Source organism: Pomacea canaliculata, linkage group LG12 (genome assembly GCF_003073045.1).
Source record: "Pomacea canaliculata isolate SZHN2017 linkage group LG12, ASM307304v1, whole genome shotgun sequence".
Lineage (NCBI taxonomy): Eukaryota > Metazoa > Mollusca > Gastropoda > Architaenioglossa > Ampullariidae > Pomacea > Pomacea canaliculata.
This window is the reverse complement of record NC_037601.1, coordinates 19986858-20005785: the sequence shown is the minus strand read 5'-3', so window position 1 is coordinate 20005785 and position 18928 is coordinate 19986858. Positions and strand designations below refer to the sequence as shown.

Below are 18928 nucleotides of genomic sequence, written 5' to 3'. Positions count from 1 at the left end.
AAATATTTTCTAACAGCGCGTGCCCGTCCAAACTGCACATTTTATGGGATGTTCACGTTAATGATCCCTGTGATTTCCTTTGATCAGCTTTGTCCTCATGTGTGTTAAGTGTTTTCTATTGAGACAGACAGATACAACAATAGAGTAAAGGAAAATGTAAAAATGCTTCACCGTTCGATAGAGAGCAATGCAAGGGAAGTAATTACAGCCGACCTCACGCCTATCAACACACAATTTTACAGTGGTGCTTTTCCTTTGATTGATCGCTTGATTCAGGGTACGCGACTTGGTCACACCCCATTATGCAGTGTATAATAAGCCAAACGAGAATGCAGAATGACGTACCTTTTCAATCATAGGCACATAAAAATGGATCATATAATAACAATTTCATAAACGACATTAAATAATAAACATAAAGTACCTTGGACCCATATAGTGTGTGAAGCTGGTTAGATGTGGCCGAGGTCTAAGATTAGACAAAATGTGCTTTTTCACCTACGAAAATCCGTAAAACATAAAGCATGTGTCACGCGACTGTAGTTTTCGCACATTTTAGGGGCGCCCGGTAGTGTAATGGCTAAAACCCCCGCTTGTAACCACTGCAGTGAGCGGCTCCGGGTTCAGATCTCGTCTCGGGACACTGTATGGGACACCTGTTCACAGGGCTTGGCGTCGGGGGTTTTCTCCGGGTATTCTGGTTTCCTTCCCCCGAAATCACCGCAAGATGATTGTGTGCAAGTATTGTCCTACTAAAAACAAGAAACCAATTCGCACATTTTCTGCCACTGGCAGAAACATATATGATTGCGCAAACAAGCTAGCGTGGCTGCCGACTTGCAAACCTTTACCTCAACTAAACATTTTCTCTCTTCAATATCATTCTGCAAAATAATAATAACAACAACAATATATAAGCACCTGTATCTATATACTAAAGCCCTAGGGCTAGACCCAACCTACACACAAACCTAAGCCCCAGCGTGTCTACTGCGCCTTCGCAATCAGTTAAGTTGGGTGAATAAATTTTAAACCAGACTTTTACCGTGAACTTGAAAAAATTATCACTTTTCCTTTGTCTCAGCGACAAGAAAGTGAATCAATGTGTAATTGAAGTCGGATGAAAAATTATACTGTGCCATGCACTCACGACCTTCAACGTGCGCGACTACCGACAATGAGCACGTGCTTTTCAAAAATCTAAAGATTTTTACATCTTCGTTGAGAAACTGTCGATAATTTATATTTGGGGGTTTTTTAACTAAAAAAATTGCCGAGTAGAGTAACATAAGGCATCAGTTCAACAACAGTACAGGCGAATCGTAATTGAACCGACCCTGTTCCCCCCACGCCGGAAAATGGACTGCTCCAGGTCTGTTGGCGGCCGTCTGCTGGCGCCTCTCCATTTCACTGCTGATCTCTGTCGGCTGCTAGCAACGCAGATTTCCAGTGCGCGTGGTCCCATCCTCTGGGAAAAATGATTGAATTTTCAAAAACGGTTGCACTTCGTTGTATTTCATGTGCTAATAGAGATCTAGGTTACCGTTTTTACTGAAAATGTGACGGACAACTCTTGAATGCTTTTTACAAGCGAGCGCAGACGACAGAAGAATAGAGTTCGAAACCTAGCGTTCGGTCCATCGCAAGTTCGCAGCCAATGCCTCTACGCTTTGTTAGGATTGCTCTGCAAAATGGCCTTGCTTAGTGAGCCATGTCTAAGAAGAGGATGGTTCATCGGCTGTCTTTCCCTTACAGCGCTGATCTTCACACTACCGATGTTGTCTGTCAGAGGTGGTAAGTTGATCTGATTCTTGAACACCTTGGCTTAAAAATGATTCACCCGATTGGCTTCAGGCGCAGATGTGCCAATAGCAAGTTGGTGTGTTAGTTTGCCAGCACAGTCGTTCATTGCGGGTACTGATCAGTGCCAATAATTCTGTCTGCAATACTTAAGTGATAGATGCATATTTTATCAGTCTATTAGTCCTTCACAATGTTCTTCTCAATATTTCTGATACTGTCTTATATTTTGTAATTTATTATCTTTCATATTGTGTTCTTCTTCAGTACTGTCCCCCCCCGGCTCCATGTCTTATCAGAAATAAGAAATGTATAACTTAAGACATTGTTTATTCAGCATATTGTTATAGAAAAAATAATGGACAGGAGGGATGATTTTACAAAACGTTTATCAGTTTAAATGAATTATATTTTATTTAATATTAACAAGTCAGCTTCCTTAATTTTGTATAACTTAAAATATTTATACACTCAAATATATTGTAATAATAAATCTTATGATATATATAAAAAAAACAGTAAATCTGAAGTATGGGCTCTAATTCGCTGTCTCTCCTTTTTGTCTAAAGCATCTCTGGGACAATATGTGCTTCTTGTCCTCCTACAGCATGAGAAAATCTAATTTTGGGGACCATTAGCAAGAGACTATGTCTTCCATTACATTTTCTGTTTGTTTTTATGATGGGTGTAAGAAACTTGAAAGAAGAAGAAAGTGGGATATATTACTGCCATTTTTAAGGAGAATGCCATTAATCAAGGAAACATTGTTTCATCATGATATCCCCGAGAATAAGTTTTTTTTCTTCCAGTCTCAGTTCTTAGACTCAAGAACATACAAACAACATTGATTCCTTCTGTTTTTATTAAGCAGAATGGTCAGAGGTAGCAAAAAGTGTGTATGGTGGTATAGTGGATCTTATCATAGGATAGGACATCCAGTTTTATTCCACTATATTGTGTGCATTTGCAAACATGAAAAATTATAAATTTCATTGTTTGCTAATTATGCTATAGTTTTATTTATGGTGCTTTTACTGTTAACCTTTGGTTGGTGTTTTCTGCTGTTACAATCAACTCATTTATGGCTAACCTCAGATGCAAGTAATTAATTTGCAAAGTGTGTTGTAAATATATAAACTCACGTTTCCTATTATGCAGAAAGATGCTGTTAATTTTGTTTTGTCTAGAAGTGTTTTTGTGTGCGCATTCGCGTTCACAAACACACGCAAATACAGAGAAAAGAGAAAATGGAAGATAATTGAGATTGCAGTAACATTAAGCAGTGATCTCTGTGCTTATCAAGTTGATCTTTTTGTGCATTAACAGCTACTTTCTAAGCTACACCCATTAGCTGATGAACACTAAACTATTCTGTATGAAAAGAAAGAGAGAGGGAAAGAGACAAAGTAGCCAGAATATCCAGGTTCACTGCTATAAGGGAATTTATTAATATTACAAAACTATATATATATATATGTCCATTTCATAATCAGTTTTCAATCAGCAATAACCATGCTACAGATAAACCTCATCAGCTATAGTAATGCTACTGTACAAAGTTTATTCATGTATTGGTGGTGGCCTCATGTGTGCCATTAAGTATGAACCACTGAAATCAGATTACTCACATTTTCTTAGTGCATTATAGCATGCAGCTTTCCTACTTTTGCATTCTGGGCATTCATAGTCAGTAGTCCCTGGCCTTTCAGGTTATTAATGATATTAGCAAGTCTTTCTGCAGTAATATTAATATTTACATTATATTACATTGTGTGTACTAAATAATATCAGAGATGACTTTTGGCATTCTTCCCAAAGAGCATGTGAACTGAGACTTTATAAGTTCTGAGATGGGTGGAGGACCAGGGATATTTATGGATTTCTATCTGTACCCAGTTATTTGTATATTGATAATCATAATGATATTTTTCTTAAGAGCAGTTCTGTTCCCATTTGCACGTTATCAAAACATCTCCACATGGAAAATGTCAGATTGGCCAACTTCCTGTGTTTAAAATGTTATAAGTGTGTCGATAATGCTGTGCATTGGCAAATTCGTTGAGAAATTGGGAAGGGAGGAAAACTGAGATGGGAGGGAAAGTGTGGTTTTGTGTGTCTTTCCATGTGATGGTACTATGCATATTGATTGGACTTAAATGTATCTGGCTCTTAATGAATTAAAGTGTTTACCTGGACGGTGCACATACCAGAGATGGCTTCACAGTGCAAGCTAATCTCATCCATCCTTGATGAATGACTGCTCCTCAGAAAAAAAACCACATAATTATCCTCATTGATTAGGCTAGCAGTGTCCGTCTACCAGAATGCTTTTTTCCTCGTTGGCTTCATTATGATGCCAGTAAACACGTTGAGAGGCGAGCAGTTTTCACGCTACAGCATCATACTTTTTTTTTTTGCCAGAACGGGGAGATAGCTCTTCCCCCCCCCCCCCCGGCCTTGTTTTGATTAACGCTAGATCACAGCGGCGGTTTCCTCAGGCTGTGACGATGCTGTCCTTTGTGGACAAGATAAAAAGTAATTAGGAGGCAGTATACCGTAAAAGCTGGAAGGACAACGTAGAAAATGCTAACTAGATGTTTAGATGTTATTGATTAGAAGTTGTTTGTAACAAAACAACATGTGTTTGTTGTCTGTTGTGTAGTCCACGCTGACTTTGTTGTCGCGACTAGCGACGTTTGCCATCTGTTGTACTTTCTGTTGATCTTTGCTAGAGATGCCCTTGCAAATGTCGAGCGCCGCAAAAGGCATTTGACTGACGTAGACTCGCTGAATGCTGGACTTCAGGACGATCGCTCACACTTTCATTCTACTGTCTTTGCAGACGTGGTGGAATTGTTTGTCACCAACGGAACCGATGTTCTTAGGATTGACAAAGAAACCAAGACCCACGAGTCGCTATACCACCAGGTGAGATATGTTCACAACAACTAAATGTAAAACCAGACTAATAAGACAATGAATTAGCGCAGCTTCTGACTAAGAAGAAAATAAAATAGAAAGCACAAAAAAAGAGGCGGGAAGCTTGCAAATCGTTGACAGGTAATCGATGTACACGTAAGAAAGGCCAGATTGTGTCTTCGGTGTGGAATTAATAAATTAAATGCGTGAAAGCGTGGAATCTTACGTGTTTTGTTTAATGAGCAGCATTAACGAGTGTCGTAGATTATAGACACGAAAGTAAGCTTCTTGTATGTAGCGGGTGGTGAAGGAGCGTGTTTTGGGAAGGGATGGAGGTGTCAAAAACAGTGGGAGGCTTGCCGATCTCTGCGACACTAATCTCCAGTGCCGGCTTTGCTGTCTGCAATCTCGTGTAATCACGTTGTAATCGCGCGGCGTGAGCGGGTTGACCATTGTCTTCGACCGCTCCATGGTGACGGCTTCCTTCTGTATAAATCGTTTCCCTTCCTTCTAGTTTGTCAGCCAGACGAGATAGCACAGCAGCATGAAAGCGTAGTGTCAGGTAACCCGCAGACTGTCCTAGCGTTGGCTGGGAGGAGGCAGGCACGAAGTGGGAGGGCGAAGCGGTCCTCATTGTTTGCTCTGTGTTTTACCGAGGGCCACGAGAATCTCACGGTCACGCAAGGATGCGGTGTGTGCTGTCTGGGGTCCTCAAGGCTGTCGGCGTTATTCACGGCAGCACTGTTCTCGGCATTTAGAGCACGCCGTGCTGACTCACGGCTCATTATTTCATCAGCGGTCGTGATCATCATGAAGGAAAATGGTCGTTATCTCTGTGTCGAGTTGGTCCTCGGCCCCTTTTATTACCGTTGGAAATCAGCCGCCGGGAAGTCGTGAGATTTTCCTGGATCCCAGCAACAGTCACAGTACTGTAACGAAGCAGGAAGCGATTAAAATAAAATTCATACAAACAATCAATGACAAACAAGCAAACTATTTCTTCGTAAAAAATTCGAAGACAATTTGTAATACTGGTCTGGTTTTATCATTTAAGGGTTATTTTAGATATCAAGGAAACCAGTGTCCCAGATCTGTGAATTCTTGCTCTGTGTGTTTGTGTGTGTGTGTGAGAGAGAGAGACAGTTTGTCTAATCTCGGCGAAGTCGTACGTGTTACACGTGGCTCAAAGACATAGCGGATGAAATTATGATAGACTCTTCTTCTCTCAAACCAACCTGCTTGAAAATAATCGCATTCTTGCCATTCACAGTTGATTTCATTGACATATTAGTGCCGCTATGTTCTAAGACACTTTGAGGGTAACAGAGTACAACGCTTTTCAGCACCAGCTTCTTTGACATACAGTTCAGTGTATGGTGGCTTCCTTTTAATGGGAATCGCTTTCCTTCCATAGCCTGGAGGGCGCATCGTCGGCCTGGCTGCAGACACGGACGATGGTGTTCTTTTCTGGTCCGACATCAGCGAACAGTACCGCGCGATATACAAGTCCTGGACTGACGGCAATGGCGTCCAGATCATTATCACAGGTAAGGTATCGCAGCGCCACATTTCAACCATTCTACAGGTGGTGATAGAATGTGACTTATATACTTATCTACATTGACTCATGACCTGTCACTAATGTATAATTAGAGCGGGATATTCTAAGGTGGCTTTTAGTCTTTGCTTTCTTCATGCTGGGCTGTATTTAAAAGTCTAGTGGACTGCATTTATAAATAACTAAGTCGAGAGCAGAGCAGGATACTAGTTCACCAAATCTAAGTGAATACATTCCTTTCGTTCTTGAGATATTAGCTTATAAACATCACTATGAGGTCAGAAGTACAGACGTCAGGATTGTACATTGAAAAGTTTAGGTGTTCAGGGCCTCAGCCACTGAAAGAACTAGGCTTTTATGTTAATTAGGCACATTTGCGTACAAACATGACGTCAGCAGTTTGACCTCTTTTTGTGCGTGAGGATATTTATAGGCGTATCACTCTAAAAAAAAAAAAAGGTTAGAAATTTTGTAATGATTAGAAAAAAATGTGCTCCCCATTATATCTTTAAGCATTTAATGTGGCTTAACCATCTGTAATAACAGATAATTACGTACATCTGTGAATGTCTGTGCAGTTGGTGAATGTTACTATTTGCGACAAGCAATTAAGCAGCTGAACTGCAACAGAAAAACCAAGCAGGAGCATACAACAACGTATTTATTACATATTTCTGGATTTCTTGCGCTAACAGTTGAAAATGATGACTAAAATTTAGATGAAGTTTACCAAAATCGCCATATTTAGAGAAGAAAAAGCATTTGAGTGCGTGAGTTACACGTGATGTCCTTTAACTTAAGACTAGACAACAGTTTGTCTGCTGGCATGCTTGACTGGCTTCAGTTTTGCGATTTTTGTGCTTTGTATTGCTTAGTATGATGTCATTTTGACTGTAGACAGGGCGGCACTGCCTGGATAAATCACTTGGTGAATCGATTCTGTTGCTAAGTTTTATACGACCTGATAGATTTTTATCACTCGCATGTCAACATTTTTTAATCATTTCTACATACACATTTCTTTTAACTCTTAGTCGTGTAAGTAGTCGCTTGTTATGAGGATTATTTTTAAACTATTGACTTAATCACGTGTTTGGTGGTTTGTTGTTTTTTTTTAGGGGTTTTGTTAGGGGGGGGGGGGGAGCGACAAATTTATCAGTGTACACATGCATGCGTTATTTAAAAAGGCATAACAATCAGTTTTGGAGATGGCAATTACATAGCCGTTATTACAAAAATGAATTCACGTTCTTCATTCGTGCAGCTTTTCGTAGAAAAAATAATAAGAGTTATTCATCATGCTGCCATCAATATTAAAAGTGCGTGAGAGCGACACTCCAAAAGCAATTGACTTGAATCATTTGTTCATTATCATCCCCAAAAAAGAACGAAAATTAGGGAGAGTATAAGAGCGCTGAATACAACTGTCGCACTAAAAACAAGAGGAGGGTGGTGTACTGCCTCATCCACTGCACGTTCAGCTGCCGTCCCACTCAGATATCAAAGGCAGCGGTGCCGTTAAACTCAGTGTTTAGGGACAGCGGGGACTGGAGAGCCCGGCAGATTGTTACCGTGCACTGAACTTTTGCGAAACATTACAGCACTGTGAAAATGGCTTGCACCCCTCAGCATGTCAGCAGCCGCTTCTGTTTATTCCCTTGATATATCATGGGGTCAGTCTGCTCCAGGATGTGTTCCGGGAGATGAAGGAGACGGGTGGGAGGAGGGGACGAGGTCGAGTTATCAGCAGCACAACACTCTATGTTCATCTGCCTTGTGAAGTAAAGACCACTTGTGGACCCCGCTTCCGGTTGTCTTTGCTGGTGCGCGTTGAGCGATGGGGGGAGGGAGGGGGTTCGTGTGGGGGTGAGGTCTGCCGCCTGGCTCAGAGCGCTGGACCAGTGAGATCAGACCTGCCACAAGGGGAAGGGTAACAGACTCGTTTGAGACAAGAGCGAATGCCTGAACCACAGACAGGGAGAACTTTTCGATGTCAGAATGTTTTTATTTCACCCACCACCCCACCCCTTACGCAGTTATGTTGCTGTGCTTTTGCGTGAGCGCGCGTGCAGACGCGCACGAGATTGCGTGAATGAGCGCCTGGCGTTCTTCGACCATAAATAGGGAGACATATGCGTGGATCTCTGCAGTTATTTTTGGACGCTGTGTGTGAGAGAGAAAAAAATAGACGGAAAAAAAATTAACACTAATTTGGCATCGGATACGTTATTAGAATAATGCACTTATGTAACACTTAAATCCGGATCTCCTCTATACTTTTTTAAAGTTTGAAAACATTGCCTTGTCCCTGACATGAGCCTACTATCTTCCTTTTCTGTCCATGCGTTAGAAGTTTCGAAGGTAACAAAATATTGCGCGATGACATTGAGGTCATTGAACTTTATTTGCAAAAACTTAATTGTTATTGTTTACCTTGTTGATATTTTAGCTGTTCAGCAGAGAAGGAAAGTAGCAAATGACTTGAACAGAAGTCTTGCAAAACTCGGCATGAAAAGATGCATGTTCAAGTCTGTTGCTCTTCTCTGCTGTGTTGAGTCACGATAGACCTGGAAGACCTACCAGGTGTAATTTTTTTTTTTAAGCAGAGACGAGAGAGGGTTGTGGTGGGGGAAGTTATTCGCGGCATGCAGAAGGAAGAGATGTCACAGAAAAAAAGAAAGGGCAAGTGTCAAGACGTCTGACCGAGTACAGATGCAAGCACTTAGTGCGCGCGCGTTTGTGTATGTGTGCGCGCGTGTATTTGTGTGTGCACGTGCGTGCGGACGGGCGAATCCATGTTCGTATGTATTAAAGTCTGTGTGAGTGCCTTCTTGTTGGGCTTGTCCGTAGGGATCATTTCTAGAGCTCGTTGAAAGACCGTTTTAGCAGAAACATATTTAATCGCGACAGGACTCTTAAGACCATCTTCGCTCCGAAATCGCGATGCATATTTTTATCTCCATGTATTCATCATGTGAGGAGGGGAGGAAGGCGCTATCAGTCAAGTGTTTGGGGGGAAGTTTGCAGAAATCACGGTCTATATTTCACCACCCCCTGAAGCCAAATCATGATTTTTCAATACGAAGAATTTTCTGTACTAGTTACAACTTGTTCCTTTTCTTCTAAAATAAAACTTTAGTCATCTCGCAATTTTATATCAATTCTGAAAGCCTCTGCTCTTTTTAACAGAGAAATTACTGTCTCATCGGACTGACAACTAAATCTCAGGAGGGATGGGAGAAAAAGAAAGAAAGAAGGTGATAAAGGCATGGAGGATTTGTACTTGTGTTCCTTTTTGTTTCTTGAAGGCTTATTTTTCTCACGGTGTTTGTGACATATTTGTGACAACTTTATTCGCAAAATACATAAAGATTTCGCATACCCAAAGTTAATCTTATTTTTCCCTTCAAAATGCTAAAGAACAAAATTAAAATATAAACTTCTCACTGCACTCGGTGTTTTATAATTCAGCAAGAACGCAAGAAACGATAGCCGTCCTAATTAACCTAAACATTAAGACATTACTCCTCGCGATAAAAAAAAAAAATTTGGCACTGTGGCCATGTAAAGGCAAATTGATTTAGCGAACGCTGCCTCAGCTGCTTACACATGCAAAAGCAATGATAGAAATATTGGCTAAACCAGGAAGCGCGTGCAAAACCGGACTGAGATGTCAGGTGACAGATGTACTGCAACGCTTTACAAGATTTCGCTGTTTTGTTTTGTATGTAGCTGTTAACCGAAGACAGTATTTTGAAGGTGACTGGCTGCTTCCATTCAGTCAATAGGATGTTATTTTCAGGCACTTACTTACCGAGACGAATATATCTTCATACTGAGTTTGATGGCATTAAGACTCACATGGTTCATTTCTTTACCTATTTATGAAAATGTTTTAATGTCAGAATCATCATTATGGGATATCTATAACAGTTACCTTTACTGTTATTTTGATTTGTTTATCCGTGCCATATCGTACATTGACTGCAGCAACATTTTTGTGAACCAGACCTAGATTCACAAAGACATAACTTGGCAAAGCTAAAATCTCGCTAAATTTTAGTGCGTACTCGCGGGTTATTTTTAGCCACCAACCTTCTCATTGGCCACTTTGAATATCTGGTTACCAAGAGGTTCTAAGTTTGTGACTAGTTCCCTAACTGATAACTGAGATCAGATTTCCTACAAGGGGAAACATTGGCATGTCCACACATAAAGTAATAGTAGACAGGTTAATCTGGTAGGTAATGGCTCGTGAAGAGGCCACTGCTGACTTCAGGTCTGGCTAAACAGCTCCAAGTATTCAGCATTGGGGTTTACATAATGGCGCCTTATGGTCTTATGACTTTTGTGGTGACCACGAACTTGCATTACTGGACTGCTGGTAGACGATTTCCTTCCAGTTAACGACTAAAACGAGGCAGGTGTGTACAAAGCTACCGGCTTAGTCACATTCATTGTTCAGGCTCGCCGAGACTTAAAAGTGGAGAACTTTGCGTTGGTCTCGGCAGACAGACAGCAGTCCACCTATACACATCCATGGTGGTGACAAAGCGATTACAGAACAGTAGACCAGAGCCAGAACTCGTTCGTGATCAAGGAAAGGCTGTTGCCCCATTGACAGAGGATTTGAAAGGCAATGTAAACTGTAATAGCAGTCTATCAGTATCGTTCACCGAGACGGGCGACAGACTGTTATGGACCTAATTTACGTGGTTAGATGCTAGGGCATGATCAAGATTACACACGAACAGCGACCATGCTCTCGGCTAATATGATCATGAAGGAAACTGGTGAGAGAGAAAAGAGAGACCAATATAAATACGTAAAATTATAAAATTATTGAGAAACTTGAAGGAAAAATGGAGAAGAGAAAAATTCTTAATCTGTATTTACTGGTGTCATATTAATGCATTGCCAATGAGCTTATCAGTAAACGCTTGTTTGGTAGTATCCCTTTTTTTTTTAAATGGACAGAAATATTTTTGTTTTTTCGTTCGACAAACGATGCAAACAACAAGTCCTTGGAGGGGTTTTTAATGGGAAACTTCGGAATATTTTATCTACGTTTTTCATCTCAGGAGCAGGCATCTTCTGCTTTGTTACTACTGTATGCATTGTGCACCGTCTCTTATGCTGCTGCTGGCAAAGGTAGACGAACAGCTTCCATTTCCGTAAGAAAAACAAATTTGCTATTCCGGGAAGGTACCGAAAAAATCTGTGCGTTAAAAAATAACCCATTTCTTTCTAAGACTTCACTTTGCCTGCTGGGTTACTGTTGCTTCCTACTTGAATCCCCTGTTGGCCTGGTAACCTTGCAGACGTGGAATAAAGAAAAATCTTGGAGATGGAAAAGGTGGTTACAATCAGTTTTCTCTAGAACTCCTTGAACGACTTGTTTTATGTAAAAAGTGACTTGTCGGTCTTTCATAGTATTCGTCTTCTGTTTGAGGTTTTTTCCCAGTTTTCTTCATGATGATTGTTGGTTATCTCGTTGGTTGCTCAGAACTGGAGTGAGAGTTATTGTTTTGGTTTCCTGGAATGGCACTTCCTGAGATAACTGCGTTAACATAACCATCGTCTGTTTTGTTGTATTTTACACTTATGAAATACTGTTTGCTTAAAACTGAAAGTTATTTCACAATCGTTTTATTAAACACCTTAGTGCTGTGTTCAAAGCAGTTGAATGTCTCCTGTTCATTTCATCATTATATCTCTTATTTAATCTACTGATTTATTTAGTTTTACATATATTCTCAGCATTCTAAATATCCATTATCTTTTGCCAACACTAAGCAATTCAGAGGTAATGTTATAGGTTGTTTGTTATGTGCCTTCATTTCTGCATTAAATGCTAACACAGCTTCGGGAATAGCCACATGGGTAATGTCGTCATGTCAAAGTGTAATTTAACTGTTTTTATTTGGTGCAGGCGTCGTTGAGTGCAACGGTTTGTCGGTGGACTGGATATCTAACCACATCTATTGGACGGATGCTGGCAAGCTGACAGTGGAGATCGCTAACTACGACGGCAGTGGGCGCCGAATACTCATTGGCTACAACCTGCAGATTCCTCGCGGAATAGTCGTGGATCCAGTATTTGGGTGAGTACTGCTCAGAGGTGTGAGACTAAGATGTAAGCATGAAAGGTCAGTTTTACAGCAGGCTCCTAGGCCCTACCAGGATGGTCAACGCCAAGCAGTCGGTAGAACTTCTTATAAATATCAAGCATTTTAATTGACTGCTTCGCTCTAACCATTCATGAATCGTCCACTGATATTCTGTGCACCTTGCCCGAGGACACCAAGAAGAATGGTCTAGTCTGAAGAATCTTAACAAATGTTTTCCGTAATGGCATGGAGCAGTGTTGATTTGTTTGGTGACTGTCTCATCTGTTTGTCTACTGTTCAGTCGATCGTTTACATTGTTTTTCACAAATATTTATGCTGTATACATATAGCTTGAAGGTCCTTTGTAAGGAGAGAGGGTCTAGGGAGCTCAGTCTTCTGCTTCTACCGCCATTTAACATTTTTATTGGGTAGACAAAGGAAAATTGTTTCATTAGCTACTTGCCCAAGCCAGCATGCTGGAAATTTTCTACTGTAAAGTCCAGTTACTACGAAGCCTCATCATGAGGATGAAGATCACCCAGGGCCTAGGGATGAGGTTATGTGTAGGGAGGTTTTCTATTAATGGTTCTTGTTGTGTATCAGTGCCGGTATGCAAAGTGAGGAAGAGTTTTACCACCAGCCTTACCGCCTACAAGTAATCACCCCGTGATTCCTTTGTCGAGTGGACATGGAGTGTCCACGTAAAACATTGATAATGTAGATTAGTGGACGCCGAGCTCGCCCAAGGCACGCGGTTCGATCGTCTTTCCGGCGGTACTGGGCGACTGATTAACTGCTTCAGTCAAAAACGTAGACTGATGCCTAGTGTTCATTTGTGAGTTAATGTGCATTTCGCCAAAGTTAGAGACTTTAAAATAGACCAAGCTCTGGTGTCTGTCCGGAAAACACGAACATAAACCACGCAGCACCTAGGTGGCGCCACGCTGCATGCGGTCATGTTTCCATGGTGGTGCAGTTCTGTTTTCTCGATTTTAGGTCAAAAACACGCGACTACAATTGCTGTGAATAAATGCTTCAAAAGTATCTTGAGTTGAGCCTAGAAAAAAAATCTGCCTGGTGGTCTTTTAGCAGACACAGAAAATAGAATCAAGGAAGGATAAATAATGAAACTAGATAACCTCTATGCCCGGAGACGCAAACCTACAGCCGGGAACGCGTCCAAAGTCGATGTCAGGTTTTCCTGACTGGAAATCATGGACCTTTTTATGGTGAGATCCTTTACCAGCAAGAGGATGAGCGGGATGAAGGTTGGCTAATGAAACTGGTCGGCGTAGACAGATAGTAAGATCAAACGCAGCGTCGCATGAGAAGGACCCTGAAGGACAAAAATAATTCCAATGTCGAGAATATACTTGTACATCCTCCTACCTACCTCTTTCCCGGCAGTCCTTGCGGCTGGCGCACGCGACCGACAGCTCTGCTGCAGCTGTGGTCTGTATTTGCAGTGTTTTGTTTCCTTCCTGTCAGATACGGGAGCCGCAAGGAATTAGCAATCTCCATACAATCTCCGAACGTTTGCCCACTCCACGCGGGTCCGCGCCGCATTATTAACGATCGCCTGCTGGTGCAGGATTTGCATTGACGTTTTTCAAGGTCAGAAGTTGAACGCTTGTCCGCCCTAGGCTTGAGTGATCTAAGGAATTGATCGGCCAGGGATTTATGAGTTGCTCTTCTTGTTGACTCAATTTCGCTTTCTTCTTCTTCTATTTCTATTACCCTCTCTCTCTCCCTCCGAACTTCTCCAAGTTGTAGACTATACTTACGGACGACGCCATGCCCTTCATCGTGTTCAGACATAGACTCGCCTGAGCCTCGTTCTGGGCCAATCTTAAATACTGACGCCTACATTGGGAACATTCCCACAATCTTGCGCCATGATAATATATCATTTACAAATTTGCAGTGCTTATATATTTTTTTTCTTTTTCACAGTCTTTCTCATTCTCGCTTTCTTTCTCTTTTCACCTGTTGATTTCTTTGTACTCGGGACCTAGTCATCGGGCAATCGCCTGAAATTATGGAATGGTCGAGTGGATCCAGTTCCTCCTCTTGATGGATCGATCATCTCAGTCGACAAGGCTGCCTCTGGCTTTTCTACATTATTTTCTCCTGTAAAGTGAGTTAGGACGTGGATTTGGGAAAGGGCTTAGAGATCCTTCAGGTTAAGTTTAGAATGACACGCTACGATATGAAGTTGGATGTTGTTGCCAGAAATTTAGAGTTCATGTCAATATACCCCTTCACTTTCGTTGGGTCTAGTAGAACATTCGCGTAGTCCGTGATTGAAAATGTTGGCAGCATTATACGCCTGTTCGTTGAGTGCACACATGCGCTAAAACATCGCACTGCCTGTAAATTGTCAGAGGGGCGGTCGGGGCTCTGGTTTTTTTCTGCCGATGTCAGCGTACCGTAACAACGAATCTTCAAAGAGACATTTTTCGGTGTTAATGATTATGTTCAGGGTTCAATTAATCATCCAAGACGCAATACTAAATGTATTTTTTTTTTTACTAAAACTAATTTAAGTTATTGCATTCTAACGCTTACAAAAAGGAAAATGTACAGATGTAATGTAATGTACAGATTTGCTTGAAAGGCGAAACCAGTCGTGGCCTCTCTCACCCTGAATTTGTAACCAATTTTTTAAATGCAGTTTATCTTTCCTTTTTCTGCATCCAACTATTTCAGTCGAAGGAGTGGTGGATTGCTCCACGTTTTGGCATTTTGTCAAGTCCCGATCTCTGCCCAGACTTCTGGCTACATACAGAGGAAGTGGTCGAGCGGAGGGAGCCATTGCGCTGTGGTCCTTACAAAGATTATTGATTTTGTGGTGGAATACATACCACCCCCTCCCTCGGTTCTTACCAGTGCTCACTGCAGCCACTTTGCCACTGGCAGTCGTAAACTTTTGGTGCCTGCCAGCCTCCCTAGGAATATGATTAGGGGAAACGAATGTGTATTCTCGGGCCCGTTTGTTTCAATTATCAAATCATCGAAATCAGTGCATCAGTAATGTTCACTTGACATTCGGCATAACACACAAAAGCACGAAATAGATAAAATACAAACGAGGTCTGAAGACCTCTACAGTTTGTGGACTGGACTGACGTTTTTTGTGGGTAGAGAACTTGTTCGGTTGGTGGGTGGGGAGGAAAAGAAAAGGGAGTTTATGTTCAGCCGCCGATCAGATTAATGTAATCAGTTTAATTTTAAATAATCATCATACAAGCATACGAGGCACTTTGCCTGTCTTGATGAGGTTTTATGCCTTTTGTCTTCTTAGATATTTCTCTTCGCTTTGCGTCTGATGGGACCATATTTCTGTCATTGAAGCGTAGCCTTAATTTGGCTTTCGATCCTTCTCTGCCATCAAGGGCTAGTGCAGGACGGTAATTATAATACGAGCGGTCAGACTACAACTAGATAAATGCTGATGTGCTGTTTATGGTGCGGATGATAGTGGGCCTGGACGGGCACAGAAGGAGGATGGAAGTGATCCTAGCAGACAGAGGCGGTGCTATGTCTGCAGACAGGACGATTGGCCCGACAGATATGATGATGTGACAGTGTGCAACAGGTCTACTGAGTCATTTGGATTCCTACACAATCATACTAGTAAAGACAATGATGATGATGATTTATTATTATTATTTAAACAGACATGTAGATTGCACTGAGCTAGCTAGCATTGCGTTATCTTGACGCTATTTTGGCAGACCAAGGGTTAAATCTGATTTGATGCGGACGCCAGTTGCTAACGAAGTTCGATTGCTAGTAAAAACATTTTGATAAGGCTGGACCTTTATTTTCTGCTCTACTGATTTCTGAAGCTTAAACTCCATTCAGAGAAATTCGATGTTGTTCTCTGTATCTGCAGCCTTCTCGCGAAAACCAGAAATTCCAGCTAACAAAATAAAAAAAAAAAAAAAGAAAATAAAGAAAATAAAAAAATAACAGTAATAAAATTAAGAAGACTAGAATTTGGACTATTTTTTGTTGTTTTGTTTTTGAAGAGAGAAGCCCTCTTTTTGAAGTTGGAAGACATAGTAAAGCGTAGAAATGTAGACATGTAAGACAGAGCCTCAGCCCGGACTTCTGATACCCTCAAATGGTCTTTGTTGATGATGGTGGCGAAGGCAGTAGTATATGTACAAGTTTCATCAGATCCCCGCTCGGTGCAAGTTTACAGGCTGTAGGCTCCTTGAGGATGAAGCTATCGTTAGGTGCGATAAGACGATGGCGCTTAACGGCTGCAGGTGGAAGACCCTCGCACACAACGGAAAGCCTCCGATAACCGTGTCAAGAGCCGCGCCCGCCAAGCTTGCCACTCATTGGCTAGCGCTATCTGCCGCTTGTGAAGTCAAGGAGGTGTGCATAAGACTTAGTACGTCTGCCTTGACTAACTCACTGTGACGTACTTCTTTCATCAGCCTCGCTTGATGGAAGTTGGCAGCTACTTCGCTTCAAAGACTCTCGGGATGATGGGAGAGTTGGCTGAGGGTAAGGGGATGGGGCCACAGGGGGAAAAGTCTGGTGCAGCGGCCTTCGTTCAGATCTTCCTATTCTAGGATGACTTATTCGTGTTGCTCTGGTTTTGATACGTTCATCCACTGAACGATTTAACACCTTACTCCCAAACGACCCTAAAAATGTTTCCCCTCTAGCGTTGTTGAGAGCTTCCAGTTTTTTGGACGAACTGATTTGCTGACAGAAATAAAAATAAAATGACATGAGTAGAACTTGTGCATGCGCCAAAGAAAAGGGAATGTAAAAGGTATATATTGTTGTATGCTTCATGCTCTTTCGTCATAGTTTTAATTTGCTATATGTACCATTTTATGTGATCATTATCAGTGATATTTTTAACTGCTGCACCTTCTCTTGCACGTAGTACACGAGCCGTCCTCCCCTCTCCCACAAAGAAAAAAGTCTGCAAGAGGCACTGTAAAACATGATAATACATAAACCGTCAAAGTTGGGATGCCACCAGTGAGATGCCTTGCGAGTTGCAAAACAATTTAGGTCCCGGATGTTGTTCTTCTTCTCATGCTAATGAACACCTGTCAGAGAAAGTGCCTTTGTGCACTAGAGCTCGCTGAATCGGGAACTCCAAGCGGGGAAATTCTCGACCGTGGAACGGTGACTGATATTGGTAAAACATGTGGAAATGCTGTTCCTTTCAGAAAAGGGGGGGGGGCGATGGGGAGATGCGTACAAGCGTGGGATAGCATGGCAAGTGGCCAACACTATCATTCTCTCTTGCTCATCTTCTCGCTCTCGTGGCTGGCTGCTTCCAGTCCCGAGATCTCGCCCGATTTATGGCTTTGTTTGTGTCCTTTGTTTGTTATAGTGATGCTCGTTTTGAAATCAGAGTAATGAATGAATAGCGTTCCGTCGCAAACTACTACACTTCTCACAGTGTGTGTGTGTGAATCAAGTTTATAGTGCAGACAAGACTATTAACATTCACCAAAGTCTTCGTTGCCAGCCAAACATGCCACTCACGTAGTTCCTGAAAAAAAAGTGCTCTTGATTAGTACATAAAAATCGAATGCCTTCAACAGTTTTCTTTGCCTCTGTTAAGTCCTATTCTATTTAGCTTGCAGTAGTTACTTTCAGTTGTCTGTGTAGTGGGTTCGCCTTTGGCTTCAATGACGAAAACAGCTCTACCGGAACCATTATACCAATCTGCTCTTCTAGTAACACGTTACGCCACCTCTCAACCGTGACCTCGGTCAACAAGGAACGTGATGTCGCCGACGAACCGGAAACCGAACACCTTGTGATGGCCGACATGTACAAGAGATTTAGCGTAGGAATCGTAATTCTCTAGAGAGGACTGTTCCTGGCAGTCGGGCACAGCTAATAGATTCCCCATACAGATAGTCCTCTCCCTAACCGGCTACGGGTAATCGATTTCCTATGGCGATAGCTCAGTGGTCTAGTCAGAGTTGTGGCGTCCTAAACGTCGCAAGTGTTGACAATGGACGGTTAATTTCTAGCAGGCGGTTGCCACTTGTCGACAGCGGACACATGCGTCCATGCGTCCATACATCAAGGTTGGTTTGCGCTCGTGCGTGTCTGCCTGGCACATGTTCTGGTGAAACAGGAGGGCCTAGTGCAAGCTCAGCTTGCTGAATGAGTTGAATTTGACTGGCAGTGTAGTTCATCTGTTTCGCATCTTGGGATCTGAGCCATCAAATACAAAGAAAAGTGCCTTTGATTGCTCATCTCTGTTTGCATCGAACTATGACCAACAACTACACCCAGAGAGAAGCCTTTCTTGATGACAAATCTCTCAGCTAACAAGCAGTGACGGGAGTGCAGTGAGGTTTTTTGGTGCATACAAAAGACTAATCTTTTTCGGCTCACTGTTAATAACATGACTAGAAACTGTTCAAATAGAATTGCTTTTTACATTTTAAAAAGCATAGGCAGTGGAAAAAAAACTGACGAGACTTATAGTAGTGTTTCTAATACTATCGGGCACAAATGCACGCGTGCTCATTTTCGCAAGCTC

At 41.9% G+C, this 18928-nt stretch overlaps 1 protein-coding gene and 1 non-coding gene across 2 annotated transcripts in view; one reads left to right on the top strand and one right to left on the bottom strand.

Moving 5' to 3' along the window:
* Window positions 1–1385: 1385 nt before the first annotated feature.
* LOC112576674 overlaps window positions 1386–18928 on the top strand; it is a 54159-nt gene continuing 36616 nt past the window's right edge. Inside the window, exons 1-4 of the mRNA XM_025259305.1 lie at window positions 1386–1794; window positions 4643–4728; window positions 6134–6266; window positions 12210–12381. Of these exons, the coding sequence (XP_025115090.1) occupies window positions 1578–1794; window positions 4643–4728; window positions 6134–6266; window positions 12210–12381 (608 nt within the window). The 5' untranslated portion in view covers window positions 1386–1577. The remainder of the gene's footprint in view (window positions 1795–4642; window positions 4729–6133; window positions 6267–12209; window positions 12382–18928) is intronic.
* Window positions 3218–3361, bottom strand: LOC112553509. The gene has a single exon (XR_003097065.1). It is a non-coding gene; the product is annotated as a U4 spliceosomal RNA (small nuclear RNA).